The 19,773-nt window shown below is 37.1% G+C and overlaps 1 protein-coding gene and 1 long non-coding RNA gene across 2 annotated transcripts; both read right to left on the bottom strand.

The window, feature by feature from the left end:
• Window positions 1-210: 210 nt before the first annotated feature.
• On the bottom strand, window positions 211-1,697 carry LOC133525789 (uncharacterized). Its single transcript, XR_009800631.1, has 3 exons — window positions 1,288-1,697; window positions 843-1,017; window positions 211-345 (listed from the first exon to the last, which is right to left on the bottom strand). It is a non-coding gene; the product is annotated as an uncharacterized LOC133525789 (long non-coding RNA).
• Window positions 1,698-2,003: 306 nt separating this feature from the next.
• Window positions 2,004-19,722, bottom strand: LOC133525775 (GATOR complex protein NPRL3). Its single transcript, XM_061862157.1, has 10 exons — window positions 19,171-19,722; window positions 17,923-18,135; window positions 16,151-16,245; window positions 14,776-14,989; window positions 12,308-12,594; window positions 11,596-11,760; window positions 11,155-11,350; window positions 9,962-10,559; window positions 6,279-6,472; window positions 2,004-5,634 (listed from the first exon to the last, which is right to left on the bottom strand). Exons 1-10 carry the CDS (start codon window positions 19,367-19,369, stop codon window positions 5,480-5,482), a joined length of 2,316 nt encoding a protein of 771 aa, XP_061718141.1. The 5' UTR covers window positions 19,370-19,722; the 3' UTR covers window positions 2,004-5,479.
• Between the last annotated feature and the right edge of the window lie 51 nt (window positions 19,723-19,773).

The following is a 19,773-nucleotide window of genomic DNA, read 5'->3' as shown; positions in this document are numbered from 1 at the left end:
TTCGTACATAAGTTCCAAAAAACTCATTGGTACGAGCCGGGGTTTGAACCCGCGACCTCCGGATTGCAAGTCGCACGCTCTTACCGCTAGGCCACCAGCGCTTACATTAAAAACTGTTACTTAAAACCGAATATTTATGTTTAAATAAAAAATCTTACGTGTTGCGCGTTGTACATACTGTGGGGGTCAAGAAAACTTTAGTTACACATACACTTGTAACCTGTGGATCAATTATATGAAGTTCAATAATAGCTTCAGAATGCTGTTGAGACTGCCACGACGACGACGTGCACGAATGGACGATTTCCATGACATGATGAAGAAAAGAATTTTCTCTCTCCTCTCCTGCGGGGTAGTATTAATCAATTTTAATAATTACATTATTTTAGAGTTTTATACTCATATAATCCGTAATCCCATGTACCAAGCCTCCAAAGAAATTATTTAAAAATTTAAGTCTGTGGTCTTAATAGTACAACGGGTTATTCCTACTAGTTACCACAAAGTTGTTACTAGTGGTAACTACTAGGAACTTTTGTCCACCTTTTACCACAGGTAGTTACACTAACTTTATTCCCACCTTTTACCACTGGTAACTACTGGGAAATAAAATTCCCACTGGTAATAGGTAGGATTTTTAATTCCACTGGGAATTAACTCTAATAAATTATTGGGGGTGATTACTGAATTACCCCCAATAATTTGTTAGAGTTCAAGAACCCAAATAAATACTTCAAAACACTGTGAGACCTATGTTAAGATGTACCAACTCTAATATAGTGTATAGTGTAACGGGTTATTCCCACTAGTTACTATTACTTATTTAATAACAGCCAACTTACGTGTATGAACAAGGTTGGAAAAGAAAACTTTTCGATGAAAGTTCGTTTGCCCAGTTTGCGGACACAATGTTGTTCAAAATGTTTGGAACAAATACGCGAGTATTTGTGAGGCATCCAATTTGATTTTCCAGTTCCCGCAATCCATTCTTTAACAATTTCATCCTCCGTCGGAAAGCTGGAAATATCAAATAGCTTGAAACTCCCGAAATATGGGGTAATTGCAGGGGACTTTTTTTTCTATTTGTTTGCAACCCTAAATAAAATACTACTGAATTTGACTGGTTTACATAACCAAACTTTCTGTTTTATTTTTAGCAATAATTTACTGATATCTCCTATTTTATGAAGTTTTTCATAATCCAACTAATGATGTAACTCAGTAACTTGGTTCCTGTGAGATTTGAGAAAGAAATACATGATCAAAATACGAAAAACTTGTACTTACGCATGAAATGTTACACCCGCTTATTTTCGCAAGCTATTGCTTTTGTAGGCAACCACTGAACACCCCACCATGTTAATTGTACGTAAAAACATCTTACACCTCCATTAAATACTTAATAAAGACAATCATTCACTTTATAAAACTTCTACAATAAGAAAACCACATTGTTTACTAGCACTCTTGACAATATGATTGACAGTTTAATGTATGGCATCTTGCGGGATTTTGTCTCTTTCACTCTTATAAATTTCTGTATATCGCCATCAGCCTCCTTCCTAAGCTGCCATAACCCGACCATGAAAAAAAACCCGGTCGGTGATAAAGACAAAGCATTGCACTATTTTCTCTTTCCTCTTATAGGAATCGCAATAAGACTATCTTTCTCTATCAAAGAGTGTCAGGCCCTTGTCAAACATGACAGCGAAAATAATGACACTGATAGACACTGTTTAAGTCACGACAAAAACTGTGGAATACAGTTTTTGATTGGTCCAACTTACGTTAACATGGGTCGCGTTTTATAGTTTGGATCAAAGAGTAAAGTATATAGGTTTGGATAGCTATTTTCGACAGTAGAAAAAGGCGGCAAATTTAAAAAATTTAGGCGCGAAGGGTTTTCCTCCTATAGAAAATTTAGTAACCTAGTAGCGCAATGAGGCAGCGGACTGGACGCAAGCGGCAAATCAAGGCCGGTTATAAAGTCTGACCAGTAATATATGATCACGCGCCATATTGCGGAATTTCATTGGAACTAAATTTTTCATACTAAACTGAACTGTCACCCTATACATGAGAATAACAGCGCCCTCTTGACAATGATCATATATTTCTGGTCGGACTTTACATTTTGTCGAGCGCAATGTATAAATGACCTTGATTTGCCGTTCGCCGCTTGCGTCCAGTCCGTGGCCTGAAATTGGACCATGTGTCGCGGCGCTTATTAAATTTGCATGTATGTAAGGCCCTTTCTATATCAACTGTTTAATAACATTGCATCTTAATTCTGGGGAAATTTGAGAAGTAAAATACACAAGTAAAGATCTCTGACATCTAACAATTTCGATATTCGTGGCAATTCGTGGTGACCATCATCTTCATCGCTTTTTCATATTCGAGCGAACGACCGTTATTTCGAAGTAAGACCTTTTTGTAAGTCCTAAAATAAAACGAGTTTCCTTTACTATAAATATTTTATTACAAATAAAATAATTTAGGAAAAAACGAAAACATAGACGTGCTCAAATCCAAATAAAAGGATTTAGTTACTTGTGATATCAGCCACATTTTGTTTACAACCCACAATGGTAATACATCGGTTATGTAGTAGTTGAAGAAAGTAAGCGAACAAGGCATTCAAAGTATTAATTCCCTTTGTCTATATGAAACGTTGATTTTTCTTTTGTTACAAACAGTAAATAAGAACAAGACAAACTACACAAGTTGGAAACAAGTAATAATTTATTCCTTTCACTTGATTAATCTATGAATGATAAACGGACTTCATCAAGTTATGCATGGGCTTTGGGGGGGGGGGGGGGGGGGGTCAGCCAAGGTTGTGTTCAAATCATTATAAACTCTTCGCCCGCTTAATTTCTGCAGCTCGTTACGATAGTTACATAATTAGACATATTAAAGCGAACTAAATACAGGTCGTTATAACTTGGCAATACCTAGCTGCCAACTAAATTTAACAGTTTAATTCCAACAAAAATACATAGCGATATATCTATAATCACTGAATTCTCGAATATTCGCTAATTATACTTACGACTAAAACAGCCAATTAGAGTACAATGTTCTAAAAAATATTTCTCGAATTTCTTAGTGGGTAACATTGCGACTCAGATTATCGATTTAGCTTTTACGCCAAATTGGATATAGTCCTAACTACATTAATAAATAAAGCTTGACAATTTTGAATTTACTTGTGGACTACACAAACACCTATTTATAGCCAATCGAGCAATATGAGAAGGGCATTCTTTTTTAATTTGGATAATGTAACTTATGCTCATTGTAATAAGGCCGAAATTTACTGACAAAAGCTAATAGACTCGTAATACGTTTTTGAACACTTAAATTTAGTTCAGATCTTAGTCTATTCCAATCTTAAAACTACAAAACAAAAAAATATGTGACGCAATCGCTAGGGAATTACAAATTTCCATAGATACACCACGATCTACATCCATTGGTCGACCAGTTTCATAGTATTTTTTGGTTAAAAGAGCGAATGGAATAGACTTAAGTTTAGATAATTATAATTGAATAAAATCACCCCCAGTGGCGGGGCAAGACCAAAATTTTTTTGTGGTCACGGTACATTTCGCGAGGCCCTCTGGTGGCGCAAAAAAGAGCGAATATTTTTACGTTGTGTCCGAGATATAGGTACTTTTTTGAGGCGCGAGGCCCCTCGGACGCGAGGCCGTAGGCGGTGGCCCACGTCGCCCACGCCTAACGCCGCCTCTGATCACCCCCAACCACAGGATTAAATGCCCGGAACAGTTAACAAATATAACAAAAAAAAAAAATGTTTAAATTTAACTTAGTGGCAGTTGGCGGGTATATTACTCGTCAGACCTTACAACTGTCGAAAATGTTCCCAACAAGGTATACACAAAAGCGTGTTCATGTTAGGACCTTCTTGCGCTTTTGTTAAGCAGTGGATGATTTTTTGATGATGTAGGTCATAGGAAAATGAATAGGTACTAAGACACATAGTAGCGCAAATTATTATACCAGTAAGTTCGATGACTGAAAAAGATGGCGCTGTACAGATAAACATGGTTGCCAGGTTGCCACGCGTTTAAGAGGCTGTCAACACCCAATGTCCTTGAAATTGATGTTACTTAAACAGTTTTTTGAGAAAGACCATTTGTTTTAGTCAAGTAAGAAAAATATATGTTCATATTAATTATATTTCAAAGACCGTGGTTGTACTCGATACATGATTGAACGAAATCGGCTCGATAGAAAATAATTGCAAAGATTGGTCTTAAAATCACAATTAAACGGTTCTATGTCTTTATTGTTTTGACTTATGGGTCTCCAATTAAAATCACAATTTCAAAACATTTATATCTAAACCGCTGTTGAGTAAAATATTACACTAATAATCCACTTTTTTTATTTAAATATTTTTCTTATTATTCCCTTGCCCAGGCCCAGTAACATGCGACAGTGCTACCTCATTTACTCCGATACAAATAGACAGTGTGCGCGCTTTAGGTATTGACAGCCTCTTAAGGTTTGGCAACCAGTTACCTTAAAATATATAATGGTGCCGTACAGTCAAGTTATTTGATTCCTAGGTCACTAAAGAACTTCGTCGCTTTAACAACTATATAACATGACATACATCACCCAATAAGCACTGTCGTAGTTCGTAGAGCATAAATCAAATCATTAGGACATGGTACTATAATGGTCTAGGAATCAAATTGTTTGGTCGTACTTACTTCGCTATTAACTTTAGATAAAAATATATATAGTCTAAAAATACCGTTACGGATAAAGTGCCAAAAATATGTATACATGACCTTATTGCCCATATATTAAGGTAGAGTATACATATTTTTGGCACTTTGTGCATATTTTTAGACGTGACTAAAATAATTTGCACAACTTTAAGCTTCTTTTATTCCTTTGCCTATGACATAGGTGTTACAAAAACATGATAAATTGCTACATTTAGACCAACTAAATATCTAAATAGTGTTAAAATTACTTTAAACATTTAACAATGATAATATCAGTCATTCAGTTACAAGTGTTAAATTATGCAGTTGATATAATATCATCAATACTTTTCATTCGTGCTAAGAAACGTACACACTTCGATTTTGACAACCGCTTTAACAGACAGAATATGTAAAATATTCCATATATGCTTGTGTGTGCTGTTTGTTTTTTGGTTCCTTCGACTCTGCCTGTATATATTAAGAGTTCGAATTGCAATGCATTCTACTCAGAGACGCTGGTAAAAATGGGTATTATTCGTAGATATATATATAGCATTGGACTCTCTCTGCGCATACTTAGAGTTCAAATTGTAATGCATTTGTACCCGAAGTCGATTCGAAAAAAACAGAATGGCGACGGCAGGAGGAGAATTTCAAAGGTATTTTTATCCGTATGTTTTTTGGTTGCTTGGACTATGGCGGTACATATTGGCATATGGCGGTATTGGGTATTATTGGTAGGGATATAGCATAGCGACAGCAGGATCCTCAGTTTCGAAGGTGATGAGCACATCCTTGAATTTGTCCAGTAATTGCATCAACTGCGATCGCGTTACGTTCTCCATGAACATTATTTCTTCGAGATGCTGCTCGCCTCGTAGGTAGCCTGTAACAAAATAGTTGATTGTTATAAAAAGTGACACGGAAATCATAGTGTATCAAGTTCAGATTGCCTAAAACTATTCTGCTATTTTTTTTTCGAGAATTCTACAAATTTGTTACAGTTACTTGTATTGTTTAGCGATTTTTAGCACCTGTTGTTTACCTTTACTTGTGATGCTGTATTATTTTCTTCTATTGAGGTGTGCACTAAAGAGTGTTTGTATTCCTTTTTTGACCGACACGACTATTTTAAAACCTTAGAATAAATAAATAAATATTATAGGACATTATTACACAAATTGACTAAGTCCCACAGTAAGCTCAATAAGGCTTGTGTTGAGGGTACTTAGACAACGATATATATAATATATAAATATTTATATTAAATATATAGAAAACACCCATGACTCAGGAACAAATATCCATGCTCATCACACGAATAAGTGCCCTTACCAGGATTTGAACCCGGGACCATCAGCTTCGTGGGCAGGGTCACTACCCGCTAGGCCAAACCGGTCGTCAAAAGTTGCAAGAATGCATGAAGTTTAATTTTCATAGGCTACGGTGACTGCTTACCATCAGGCGGGCCGTATGCTTGTTTGCCACCGTCGAAAAAAAGAAGAAAAAAAAGGAAGAAGATAGAATTACCTTTCTTATGCAGCTGAGCTAGCAGCAAGAGATCATCCGTGTGTTTGGAGGCGGGTATGTCCGCCAAGGCGGCGCGCTCCCCGGCGGTGAAGGTGTCGAGCAGCGACTCGGTGCTGGGCGGCTCGGCGGGCAGGCGGCACGCGTCCGCCACGTCGCAGCTCGCGGGCACGCTCCACACGGTCGGCGGCTGGAAGCTGCCCGACAATCGTTTCATTTCACGTGTGACAATTGGCTACTTGACAGTTTTTAGGGTTCCGTAGCCAAATGGCAAAAAACGGAACCCTTATAGATTCGTCATGTCCGTCTGTCTGTCCGATTCTGTCACAGCCACTTTTTTCCGAAATTATAAAAGCTATACTGTTCAAACTTGGTAAGTAGATGTATTCTATAAACCGCATTATGATGTTTACACAAAAATAGAAAAAAAACAATACATTTTGGGGGTTCCCCATACTTAGAACTGAAACTCAAAAAATCTTTTTTCATCAAACCCATACGTGTGGGGTATCTATGGATAGGTCTTTAAAAATGATATTGAGGTTTTTAATATAATTTTTTTCTAAACTGAATAGTTTGCGCGAGAGACACTTCCAAAGTGGTAAAAAGTGTGTCCCCCCCCCCCCCGTAACTTCTAAAATAACAGAATGAAAAATCTAAAAAAAATATATGATATACATTGCCATGCAAACTTCCACCGAAAATTGGTTCGAACGAGATCTAGTAAGTAGTTTTTTTTTTAATACGTCACAAAAATTAAAAAAAAAATTTTTTTTCATCAAACCCATACGTGTGGGGTATCTAAGGATAGGTCTTCAAAAATGATATTTAGGTTTCTAATATTATTTTTTTCTAAACTGAATAGTTTGCGCGAGAGACACTTCCAAAGTGAAAAAAAGTGTGTCCCCCCCCCCTGTAACTTCTAAAATAACGGAATGAAAAATCTAAAAAAAATATATGATATACATTACCATGCAAACTTCCAACGAAAATTGGTTTGAACCAGATCTAGTAAGTAGTTTTTTTAATACGTCATAAATGGTACGGAACCCTTCATGGGCGAGTCCGACTCGCACTTGGCCGCTTTTTTTGTAAATAATGTCAATCGATCTTGATTTTCCTGAGGATCAAATGTCTATATAGGACTGGCATTTAAGCAACACAAAGGTCAGAAATGAGAGTTTAAAGTCTGTGCGATTCCAACCATAAATAAAATGGCTCATATTATAATTGAATATGAAGGTACAAAAATTTGGCTTTTATAGAATTTATCAATAACCACGGGAATATAGCGTAATAAAATACACCCGCCATTCTGACTGTCAGGATGGCGGGTATACTGTTTTTTGGTGATAACTTTAAGTACCGTGAGGTACAATTTTTTTTAAATGAAGTACTAAATAGTACAAATTAGGCACAAAAATAAGGTATGGTTTTCATTTGATTTTATTTAGGTACACCCGTCATTCTGACTCTCACTAAAGTCTGCGCTCGCACTCGACGATTGAAATGCCTCTAACAAAATGAATGAATGAACATGATGTAATGTGATGTCCTAAATGTATGGAAGATCAAGAAAATTGCTATTTTGACCCTGAAATATTGCGTTTATGTACGAGGTGCGGTCCAAAAATTTCTGGCTGGAGAAATTTGGCGGCTTAAAAAAAAATAAAAAATATGTCATCGCGATTGTCATTTATTCTGCTTTTTCGTGTATGGTTTTGGGATTTCTGTTGGTTGTTGTTTTGATTTCACGGCGTTTTAACGATAGTAAGTCGAAGAATTTTCGAAATGTTCAAATTGGAATATCGCTCCGTGATCAAATTCCTGACAAAGGAAGGGGTCAGTCCGACCGATATAAAAAAAAGGTTAGATGCCGTGTACAGGGATACTTCTCCGTCATTTTCCACGGTAAAAGAATGGAGTAAGCAGTTTCGTTTAGGGCGGGAGTCCATTGACGACGAATCTCGCTCCGGCCGGCCTGTGGAAGTACTCACCAAGGACTGTGTCAAATTAGTGGAAGAGGAAGTTCTGAGTGATCGAAGACTTAAGACTAAAGAAATAGCGGCAAGAACCGGGCTTTCGAAAACTTCAGTACTTAGGATTCTTCATGAACATCTTCACATGAATAAAGTTAGTGCTAGGTGGGTACCCAAACTTCTTTCGAGCTTGCAGCGAACTGAGCGAAAAGCGTGTTCTCAAGAAGTTTTAGATGCGTATAGGCGTTACGGAAAAAGTTATTTGGAGTCGATTGTTACGGGAGATGAAACCATGGTTTTATACTATGATCCTCTGTCGAAAAGGGAATCGATGGAGTGGCGCCGTCTTGGTGAAAGGCCGCCTAGAAAGGCCAAGGTAACGCAATCCACCAAAAAGATAATGGCAACGGTATTCTGGGATTGTCACGGAATACTAATGATTGATATAAAAGAAAGGAATACCACGGTAAATGGCACTTACTACGCCAACCTTATTGAGCAATTACGAGAGGCAATCAAGCAGAAGCGACGTGGAAAACTCAGTAGAGGTGTTCGGCTTCTCCACGATAATGCTCCCGTTCACACCGCTGCAATTGCCAAAGCTGCTGTAACAAAATGTGGCTTCGAGGAAATTCGCCACCCGCCTTACAGCCCCGACCTGGCCCCAAGCGACTATTATCTGTTCTCGAGACTTAAGGCAGACTTAAGGGGAAGACGATTTTCTTCGGATGATGAAGTGGCTCAAGCTGTTTTCGCCCATTTTGAGGACAAAACTCCAGAGTATTTTTTTAAGGGGATAGAAATGCTTATCACGAGATCTGCAAAGTGCGTTGAAATAGAGGGGGACTATATCGAAAAATAAAAAAGGTTTTGTAAATATATCTACTTGTTTTCTTTGTTAGGCCGGACACTTTTGGACCGCACCTCGTATGTACTACAATTTATTTTTCAATAAAATGTAAGGAATCGAATGGTTACCATTTTCTTTTTTTTAAATACTTTGGAGCCTTGTATTTTTTTTATAATCCCAATATTTTTTTATAATGGATCTCATTTTATATCAATTTAGCTAAATTTTGTTATAATATTCAACTTGTGAAAAACATATAAAATGACGACATGAAACGGCTAAGAGATTTTTAAGAGAGAGACAATTTTAATCAAAGAGGAAAGAGGAGAGGCGACAGTGACGGATAAATAAAGGACTGATTAAAAAAACACCGTCCGTGCAAATTTATGCTTTGGTAAACTTACGGGTATCAAAATCTGCCAACTCATACATTTCGGTGAAGAAGGTCAATGTTTTCTAGACAACTGATTTTTTTTTGCAAATTCGGGGTTGGCCCCATAGTAAAAGTTGTTCAGTATTACCTAAATTATCCTGTATAATCAGAATGAATGCACCAAAAGGCTCTTGTTTCACTACACTGACAATTCGTCGTTCAGTGCTGGCCCAACAAGTAAACGCTATGTACCGTCGTTGCTTACCCACCCAGAAATGGACAGAAACATATCAGTGTCTAGTGTCGATTGAGTCTCTTAACTTCAAACTCGGATAAATCCAACTGTCAGATTTTGAGATTTTATTAGTATTAAGATAAGAGAGGGTAAATATTTCCTAAGAGGGTAGAGTGAATTCATCAGAGTTTGAAGTTAAACGACTCAATTGTCAAGTTGGTAAAATAGGTGACAGCTTGGAATAATTACCTCATTTCACTCTGTAACTTCAGATTAAGTGATACCCCATTCTTCTTCTCCACACCATTCGTGTACCCGTTAACATTTTTGGTCCTCGGCGACACGTCATGGTCCTCAAACCTATCTTCGTCACTACTTGTGTTTAAAGTGCTTTCTGTGTCTTTTAACGACAAATTGGACAACCTTGAGGTTAATTTAAGGTCGTGCACACCATTTTCTGTAACAACACCGTTAATGTTATTAGATATCCCACTATCTACAGAGTTCCCTTGTTTTTTCTTGTCCTTTTCTAATTCCCCATTTGTTTTTAATAGGCCATCGACGACATCTACGCCGTCATCGAAGCTGTGGTTGGCTGAATCCGCTTCGTTGAAACCAAACTTTGTGTGGTCAGATTCTATCACTATTGGTTTCGTGTGTGAGAAGTCCGTTTGATTAAGGTTGTTTTCAGTGGGATAATCTTCGTCGGAGTCGGGGAAGGTGTTTGAGCTGACCCTTGGTTCAACCGGCTCGGGGACGTTGAGTTGAATTTGGTTGAGCGAGGAGAAGGAAACACTGCACGATCTGTTGTAGCCGTCGTGTTTCTCGCAGAAGTACTCTTTGCCATCTGGAATGAAGCCATTTTATAAATTTCTCGCGTTATCTGCGCCATTTGCTAAGTTGAAACCTGGTGCGTCACAAATGTTCTATAAAAGCCGTTACAACTAAATATACCGCACAGCGCAACACCCTTAATGCCTATACAGTTTGCATTGCGTCGAGAGTGACAGCTACGTTACCACAGCGGCGTTGGCAGCGAGCACTCGAGAATCTATCACATACATTGATATAGTATAATTAACTGGATTCACAATCAGCCGAATAAAACAACCCCACAAAAGTAATGCTCGAACGCCTCGAGCATTACTTGAGCTCTCAGTCTCATTTCGGCCGTCGACAACGACAACTGTCAATAGCAAAATAACAAAAAATTACAATGACTTTTATTGATATTTTAATAGACCTAATGTGAATTAGTCGTAATTTCATGGTATTTAATAATTCATTTTGTTGATACAAATTAACAGCTGTCTAACATTAGGGTTTTTTAATACCACGTCGGTGGCAATCACGCATACGGTCCATCTCGTGGTAAGTGGTCGTATCTACGCGGGCTAGCTATTTAATTAGTAATGTATAATAATGTATGGGCATGTTTGTACCCGGGGTGGTGTCGGGCCCCCAGTGCGGCGAGTTGAACTGCACGTAGGTGTGCAGCTGCAGCAGCAGGCGGCGCCGCAGCAGCCACGCCACCACGCGGCCGAGGCGCTGCCCGCCGCCGCCGCCGCCGCCGCCGCCGCCCACGCCGCCGCGGGAAATGTACCAGAGTGGCGCCGGAAGCGAGAATTCGCTTAGCATCTGAAATATTACATTGTGCAATAATGGAGGTGAGGCCAAAATTGAAGTCATTACTACTTCTTATTGTTCTTTGTCGACATCGATAACTTTGTTAGAAAACATGTAACATTTTCTACGACCCCTTCGACCAGCGGCGAATGTGTATGAACTTTAGCGCAGGGTGCCACAACGTACACTTTTCCTTCACATAGCGGATATATGACAGTCGCTTTAGCCCAGTATACAGATGACAGAGACAGACATACCTGCAGCAGACACAGCCCGGGGAACTCCTTGGCGAACTCTTCGACCAGCGGTGAATGTGTGTGGACGTTGGCGCAGGGTGCCACAACGTACACGTTTCCTTCACATAGCGGATATATGACAGTCGCTTTCGCCCAGTACACTAAGTGACCGGTCAGCTGGAAAACCTGGAAAATTAATAGACTTAGAGCTGGGCTGGGATACAGTGAAGACTATTCTGGGTAAATATTCCACGGCAATAAGATAGACAAGGGCGACGCAACTAGGGCTTTCACTTTACGATTAAGTACATTGCATCGCCGTTATTAATATAGATATTCTTTGTTAAGAGGGGGCTAACACAAAATTGTGTTGTTTATATTGAATTTATATACTTTTTAATCAAAAAATCACATTTAGGTTTTCATTATTTGAAAGGCCAGACTCCAACCAAAACGTTAAAAGGTTTACGTTGGGTCGATGGAAAATATTACGTAAATATATCTAATTTTCATTTATTTTCAGTTGTGTATCGTTAATTCGTTACCCTGCAAGTGCATACCATAGTGCCCATAATAGTATAATTTTAGTATTATATTAAAAAGCTAATAATAAAAATTTAAACAAAAGTATGTTCTCTATTAAGATACAAGGTATAAATCAAGGAGCCATATCCTTTGTTCTCGTGTGCTCGGCGAAAATTACTCATAGGTACCAAAATGTATTACCGCTCACCTGTGTAAGACTTAAATCCGCTTCAATAGCAATAGTCTGCAGACTTTTCAACGGACTATACAACTTTATAAGCCTCAGCAACGCTGGGCTTCCATCCAGAGGTATTGATGCCAGTAAGTCATTCGGGTTCACCATAAGAAGCATCCCGTGATATGGCTTTAGTTTCTGCAAACATTTGTCTATGGTTTCTGGCTCTATAATGAGCCCTCTGTTGTGGATTTGGTGGGCCTTGTGGGGCAAACAGAAGGAGAGGAGAACCCACTTGTTTATCCGTACTTGGACTAGACCTGGTAACCGAAGAGAAAGATATTTCGTTAATAGTTTGTTGCTATAACAACAAAAAGTAGTTTGGTCAGGTTAAGAGTTTGCAGCGAGGTCGGTTCTCCATACAAACGTAGTTTACGTTCTCATTTGAAAACGACTAGCTAGATAGCTCTGAAAATTTGCACTTATAATAGGAAAAGGTTTATATAAAAAAATTAACACAGAGTTTTAATCATGATTCTAAAGATGGCAGTAAATTTATGGATCCCTTTGTTTGACATATTATCATTAGTCATAACTCTGAAACCGTTAACTTTTCAGGAATTTCCTTAGGTTATCCATCCTATAGATAGGTTTTTTTTTTTAAAGGTTTGTTGAAGACACAGGGCCCTCGCTAAGGATACGGGCGACCCTGTGCCCGAGGTGACATTTGCGAAGGGTTTTTTATGTTTTATACGATGCCGGGTCCGGCATCACCATCAGACAAAACAATGGTGATGCTCAGTTTTTAAAGACCCGGCGTTGTTGTTGTGTTTGAGCTTTGATGGACCCATGGTCCCCGCATTGATTACGGGCGGCCATGGTTCTTGGTTGATATTTGTGAAGTTTTAGTTTTTGTTGCGATTTTATTAGATTTGTTATTGGGTGAATGTTATGTTATAATTAATGTGAAATTTAGTTTGGTTTGGTTGGTTTGGAATTATTGGTTTCGTTTGGTTGTTGGATAGAGAAATAGTTGTTTTTTAAATTGGTGAAATTGGTTGTGGTTGGAGGGACCGCAGTAGAGATAGATAAAGGCACTCAACGGACGCTGCTGCCCGTCCGCCGGTTTTTCCCTTAGTCGCCTTTTACGACACCCACGGGACGAGATGGGGTGGTGCTATTCTAAACGCCGGCACCACACGGCGGATTTAAGTTGATAGGGGTTTGATTTGTGGTTTTGGTTGGATTTTACGAGTAGGGACCGCAGTAGGTGTTGTTAAAAATTATCGACGGATACGCTGCTGCCCATCCGTCGGTGTTCCCTTAGTCGGCTATTACGACACCCACGGGACGAGATGGGGTGGTGCTATTCTGACGCCGGCACCACACGGCGCCTATAGATAGGTTAGGTTAGGTTTGTTTTATGGCAATCCTGAAAAGTTACGCGTTCCTAAAAAAAAAAAAAAAAAACAAATTATGGCTATCGAAAATGCGGACAAACAATACATTATGGCTTAAAACTTTATGGGAAACAATAGAGCCCCGTAAATTTACTGTGGCTACAAAGTTTTATTTGACAATCCACCTCTATTTCAAATTCTCTTTGGTTTATGTAGCTGCAGATACCATACAAAATAAAAACCACACAGATTACATATAAAAAAATACAGCGAATTTTGAGTTTTTCATAATTACAGACATATAGATATACCGCATGTCATTGTATGTGCAAAGGTTCATTACAATCCAACACGTAGTTTTAAAATAAGAACGAAACTCCATTTGTAAGGGAAGGTGAAAATGCGCCCTACCTAGTGTTATAAGTATAGTGTCATGTTCGTCACGTCTACCTAAAAACTGCCACTTAAATATGTAATGTAACAATTGTACAGAAGGTTCAAATTTTATATACACTATTAAGACTGGATCAGGGCCAGGAGTTTGACGTAAGTCGTACATTACGCAGAGCGCACCGAATGTCACTTCAGTGATTTGGCTTTGATTTTCTGTAAGGTAAACTTTCAATCAAGTACTTATTTTTTGTTTTTATTTAGTAGAATGGACTAAACAAACGACGCGCTATGGACGGTTCAGTAAGAAGCGAGATCATCATTATAACAGCCCACGCTCACCTTTAAACTCAATTCATCCAATCTATAACCATGGTGCCTATTTTATTTTATTTCATAGGAAAACTTACAGCTAGAGTCATAAAATAGGTTGCGAAATACAACAGTAAGCCAATTAGAAGTGTCCACAGGTAGAAAAAAAAATTGCGTAAAAAGCGAGCTACTCTAACTATCCCCGCTCATCCACGAAACGTAGCAAGGTCTTCAGGTTGCTTATTGCTTCCTTTAGTGTACTCGGAGACCTATTCCCATATACTTCTACTTGCTTGCGATCTAGAAGAGTGTTTTGTTGTTTCCTCTGTTTCCATGCAAGATGTGCACGGCTATATTTAGGTACTAGTTTAGCTTAAATGGTAATAAAGTTACACTAACCAGTGCTGCTTAGCTCCTCGAACACCGACTTCATGGCCCTGGCCAGGGAGCTCCGCTGCAGTATGAGGTGGAACGCCGACCGCGGCGACTCCGTGCCCATGTCTGCGCCGTACGTGGTGGAACTGACGGAATGTCGGGAATTCTCCTCCTCTTCGTCATTCTCGCCGGAATTACTTTCGCTATCTAACGCTGATACTTCGTCGTGAGCTGCTAACTAGAATATCAAAATATATTGCTGGATTGGTTTCCAGGTGATGCTACAGGGTGCCCCAAGAATACATTGACAAAGAATTTAGAGGAATGTTTTCATTACTTAAATATCTTTTATGAAATGTCATGAAAAATTAAAACTACAATCATTTAAATAAAACAAAACGTATTATCTATCTTCAAAATATACCCCTTTGGCTTTGATACACAAACGCAAACGTTTGTTAAATTTATCCACTACATGTCACAGTACAAAAACTTTCGAAATTCGGAATAGTTTTTCCAAAATACAAATACTTGTATTTGTAAACCCGGTGTGAACACCAAGAAAGTCAGCCACATAAGTTTTTTACATACAATTTTATTTATGTAAATAAACCTGTATGTGGACAAGCTAGAAATATCATTAAAAAATACTTTATTAAAATAAGAGAATCATTTAATTAGATGACCTATGTACCTAAAACCAATAATAATTAAAATGTATAAATATTTCATATAAGACTCCTTAACTCAAAAAATCTTTTGAATTTAAGATTAGTAGTTAAGTTTAAGATTATGTTATGTGATTTTTTATTGAAATAAACAGCTGAATTTTTTTTTTTTTTTAATGTAAAAAACTTGTTAACTGTAATAAGCCGGGATAGGTACACCATTATGATTTCTTCTTTTTTTCTAATAACACACTTTTTTTATCTTGAGAATAAAGTTACAGTATCCATAAAGTTTTGAGAAACGTGTGAAACATCATAATTAATGTTGTAAATAAATGTAAAAATGGATTAAGAAAAGATAATTTACGCAACATTAAATATATTGCGGGAGGTGTGGCGAACCTACCACTACTGGAGTGATATTGACCCTTATCAGTTATTACTATCGTGACTTTATCAGTAGGCACACTAGGAACATTATGTATATAATTATATGTGTTGTTTGTTATCTATAATTGTAAACACAGCCTTGTTTTCGATTTCCATTCGATAATATTTATGGGTAATGTAGATTTATAAAAAACAAGAATATACCATATAATATAATATTATAAAATATTTTGAATAGTTTATTTAAACCAAAATAATTATGTGAGTTATTGTATTTGAATATGTACATAATATTATATTGTTCTACTAAAATTATTGTAAGTAAAAAATAAATAACTTACCATAATTTTCATTTCTTCTGTTAAATATGAACATCTTTTTTCCTCATGTCTTAGTGCTTTACCCAGTCTTTTACTCAGATCATAGTAACATTTCACTGAAAGCATTAATTAGTATTAGTCATACAGGATGTTTATTTAGTCACCTGCAATAATTTACGGGTAAGTAATGAAACGTATACGTACTTATGGTATATTCCATACAACATATAAACTCTAATTGTATAATATTTGAAAGTATAACATTCACTAAGAATAACGATTATAACGAATAACAACGAAATATATAATTTCATAATTAATAACACCCTTTAAGTATACTATCATTTATGATAAAATTCATGTAATATAATGTTGAATTAATATAACTTTAAAAATAACAAACATTACCAATAAGAATATAAAAAAGTAACATACTAATAAACGCCAAACTTTCTCTCTTTTCTGTCTATTATTTCTCTCCATTAGGTACCCATGTTTCTCTCTATTCCCCGACAAACTTTGTCTCTAAAATCTGTAGGGTTATGAGTAGAAACTAAAATAGTAACACAAAGAGTTTTATACGAAAATCAATAAAAAAAAAATAAGTCTGTTCAATTAGCTCGCAGTTCACCTAACACGCTCCACCTCGCTTCGCTCGTCGTCGCACCTATCTATACTCTGTCAAACAATACTCTTCCGTGACAGTATCTACACGCTCTGCTGCTTTATATTCAAATATTATTTAAAATGTTATTCGACATTTTGATATGTATACTAAATCTAGATTATTTCAAACGGAATTATTTCTTATGCTCGTTAGGTGAAACAATGATATATTTTATGTATGTTATATCATTATGAGCTTATACTTTTTGAAAATAGACAATTCTTACATTATACTTAACGTTATTATACGTTATGAACGTTTGTAAAGTAAAATTATACCAAAAGTGCGTATACGTTTCATGACGCACCCTGAATATACAGGTCCTACCGAGTAACTTTTACTATGGGACCAATCCCAATGTTGCAAAAAAAAATTTACTCTCCCATAGAAAAGGTCAGACAGACGAAATGTATGAAACAGCCAATTTTTTTTTGCGATTTCGGGTATGGGGTCATAGTAAAGATTGCTCAGTGTGACCTATATATTGATCCCGTAAATTATTGGAGGTGACTAAATAAACATCCTGTATAAAAACAAATTTGGTATGACATTCTAAATCATATGTCCATTAATATATATTGACCAGACAGATAATGATGGTCATATTTGTCTATGTGACGTGTGATACTAACAGTGTCCATCTCTTATTAATCTCAATTCTCATGGTTTAAAAAGTGACACTTATAAAAGTGACAGTCACACTTAAAGTGTAATTAATATAATTTGCCCATGTGTAAAGAAAATGTTGCTAAAAAATTAATTGAGCACTTCAAAACTGCCTGCTTTAGAGATACTCTTGTGTGCCTCAATCTGCATTATAAATGCTTACATCATTGAATAATTTTACTCTCATATGTGATGTTTTTAAACAAAAGGTACCACATTGTCGGTTGTGAATGGCACATATATTTAGTCACCATGGAATATTTTTGGAGTTATACTCATAGGCACACTGTCTATGCCATATGCACACCACAGCTTGAAAATGGCGATCTAAGCTCTAAGCAAAATATGTCAATTATATAATGTTGGCAAGACTTATGGAAGTATCCCATAGGGCAAATGTTTAAGGGAACTGCAACAAGTAACAAAGACCTTTAAATATAACTTTTAAAACGTAACTTACCAATAGAATGGCTAGCCGATGCTTGAAGTGCAAAAACAATATTAATCAGTATCATGGCCGCAGTGTCATCCTTGTTTGTCCGGTATGGGAGCAGGGTAGGGTGCCCCACAAACCGCACATCATTAACTTTAAGTTCAAATTTCCTGTTGCACAGCTCGGCTTTCACAGCAAACAGGGTGGATAGCATTTCATCTGTGAAGCCGCTCAATTGTCCTGAAAACAGTTAATCTCTATTTCATCTTTCTGAATGTCTTGAAACTTTTTGAAACTAAGTTTGACTAATCAATAGGCATGTCATTCCATTGGTTTGTAACAACTCTCTGGAACAAATTTCTTTTCAAGTGCATACAAAAACTGTTAATCATATTATTGACTGGTAGACGGGGTAGACAGCTGGCTTTCAGACGTCCAACTAGCTGATGTTTTTCTCTACAGGTCACTATTAATATTATTGCATTTAGATACTTGACAGTAATCGAGCCCTCTATGCGTACAAAAATGCCTTACCTAAAATTATGTCTTAAGTAAGGCCAGGCACCATATCAAATGATTCTTCCTAAGAAAAACCATGTAAGTACTTAAATGAGAGTGTGGATGAACTGTAGAGGATAGAACAGGGGATCTACCGCGAACACCAAAGATTGTTAATTCGGTAGCGCCTGCAAATGTGTAATAGCAATGTATAAAGTAAGATAAGTAAAACTTGGAAACCACAAATAAAATGGATAATTGTATATAATGGCACAAAATTGGTAAAAAACTTTGGTTTTTATAGAATTCATCAATAATCGCAAGATCATTGCATAATGAAATACACCCGCCATTTTGACAGTCAGAATGGGGGGTATACAGTTTTTTAGTAAAAACTTTAAGTAGGTACATTTGTGAGTTGTGAGCACCTTGGCCACTCCCATATATCTGATGGCAACTGTACCGGGAGGTACAATTTTTTTTATAGCAGGTACTAAATATTGCAAATTAGATGCAAAAATATGGTGTGCTTTTCGTTTATTTTTATTTAGGTACACCCTCCATCCTGACTCTCATGTTTATTATTTAGAAGGTCAGAACCATGCCATTTCAATGATACAAATAGTTGTATCTGCTATAGAGCAGGAAGCTAGAATGTATACTACAGTATACTTTAGTTAAGGAAATACCGGAAAAAAACAGGAAAGTGTTATACAGTTGTCATTATTAGGGGTCAAGTAAAAGTAACACTAACATTCTATTCTAAATGCTTCTTACCTTTGCAAATGTTTGATGTCTGAGACTGTGGGTTCTGCAGAAGGTCTTCCGCCGAATTAACTGCATATGGATTAAGGCGGCCACATTTCTTCTGCTTACTTTCATCTCTATTCTCACACGTGTAAGGATATCTGAACAGCAACCTGTCTCCTTTACTGTCAGACTTCACGAAGAAAATATTTAAAGGGTTTACTTCCATAGCCGCAGAAATGTGTCGGGTATTAAGCTAATATTACGATAACAAATCAATGCATAAACAACAGTGATTGCAGCTCGTGGAAGAAAATCGAGAGTGATTGAACAGGCCCTAAACTGCACATTTTTGTTACACTTGGCACTGGCACTCTGTTTACTCGGTACACTGAACAGAGTTTTTAATGACTGACGAACGATTATCGAGTGAGTACAGTAATTATTTCTAGTTCTACGAAAATCAAAATAATTCTACCGACAGACTGAAGTATCACGTATATATATCACAAATCACAAAGTAAAGTGCGAGTAGTGCGACAGTGACGACACGGCACGACACTACATGCGTATGCGTATAAAATGAAAATAGAGGTATTACACTCCAAAACAACAACTTTTTTCTCAAAAAGG

Source organism: Cydia pomonella, chromosome 15, assembly GCF_033807575.1.
Source record: "Cydia pomonella isolate Wapato2018A chromosome 15, ilCydPomo1, whole genome shotgun sequence".
Classification (NCBI taxonomy): Eukaryota; Metazoa; Arthropoda; class Insecta; order Lepidoptera; family Tortricidae; genus Cydia; species Cydia pomonella.
This window is presented reverse-complemented; position numbering and strand designations above follow the sequence as displayed.

Bases quoted from the DNA above. Each gene is read 5' to 3' on its own strand.
- LOC133525775 (XM_061862157.1), bottom strand. From the start codon at position 19,369: ATGGAAGTAAACCCTTTAAATATTTTCTTCGTGAAGTCTGACAGTAAA. The intron at 11,761-12,307 runs GTGAGCGGTAAT...TTAATTTTCCAG, and splicing joins CGGATTTAAGTCTTACACAG to GTTTTCCAGCTGACCGGTCA. The intron at 6,473-9,961 runs GTAATTATTCCA...ATTGTCGGGCAG, and splicing joins AAGTTACAGAGTGAAATGAG to CTTCCAGCCGCCGACCGTGT.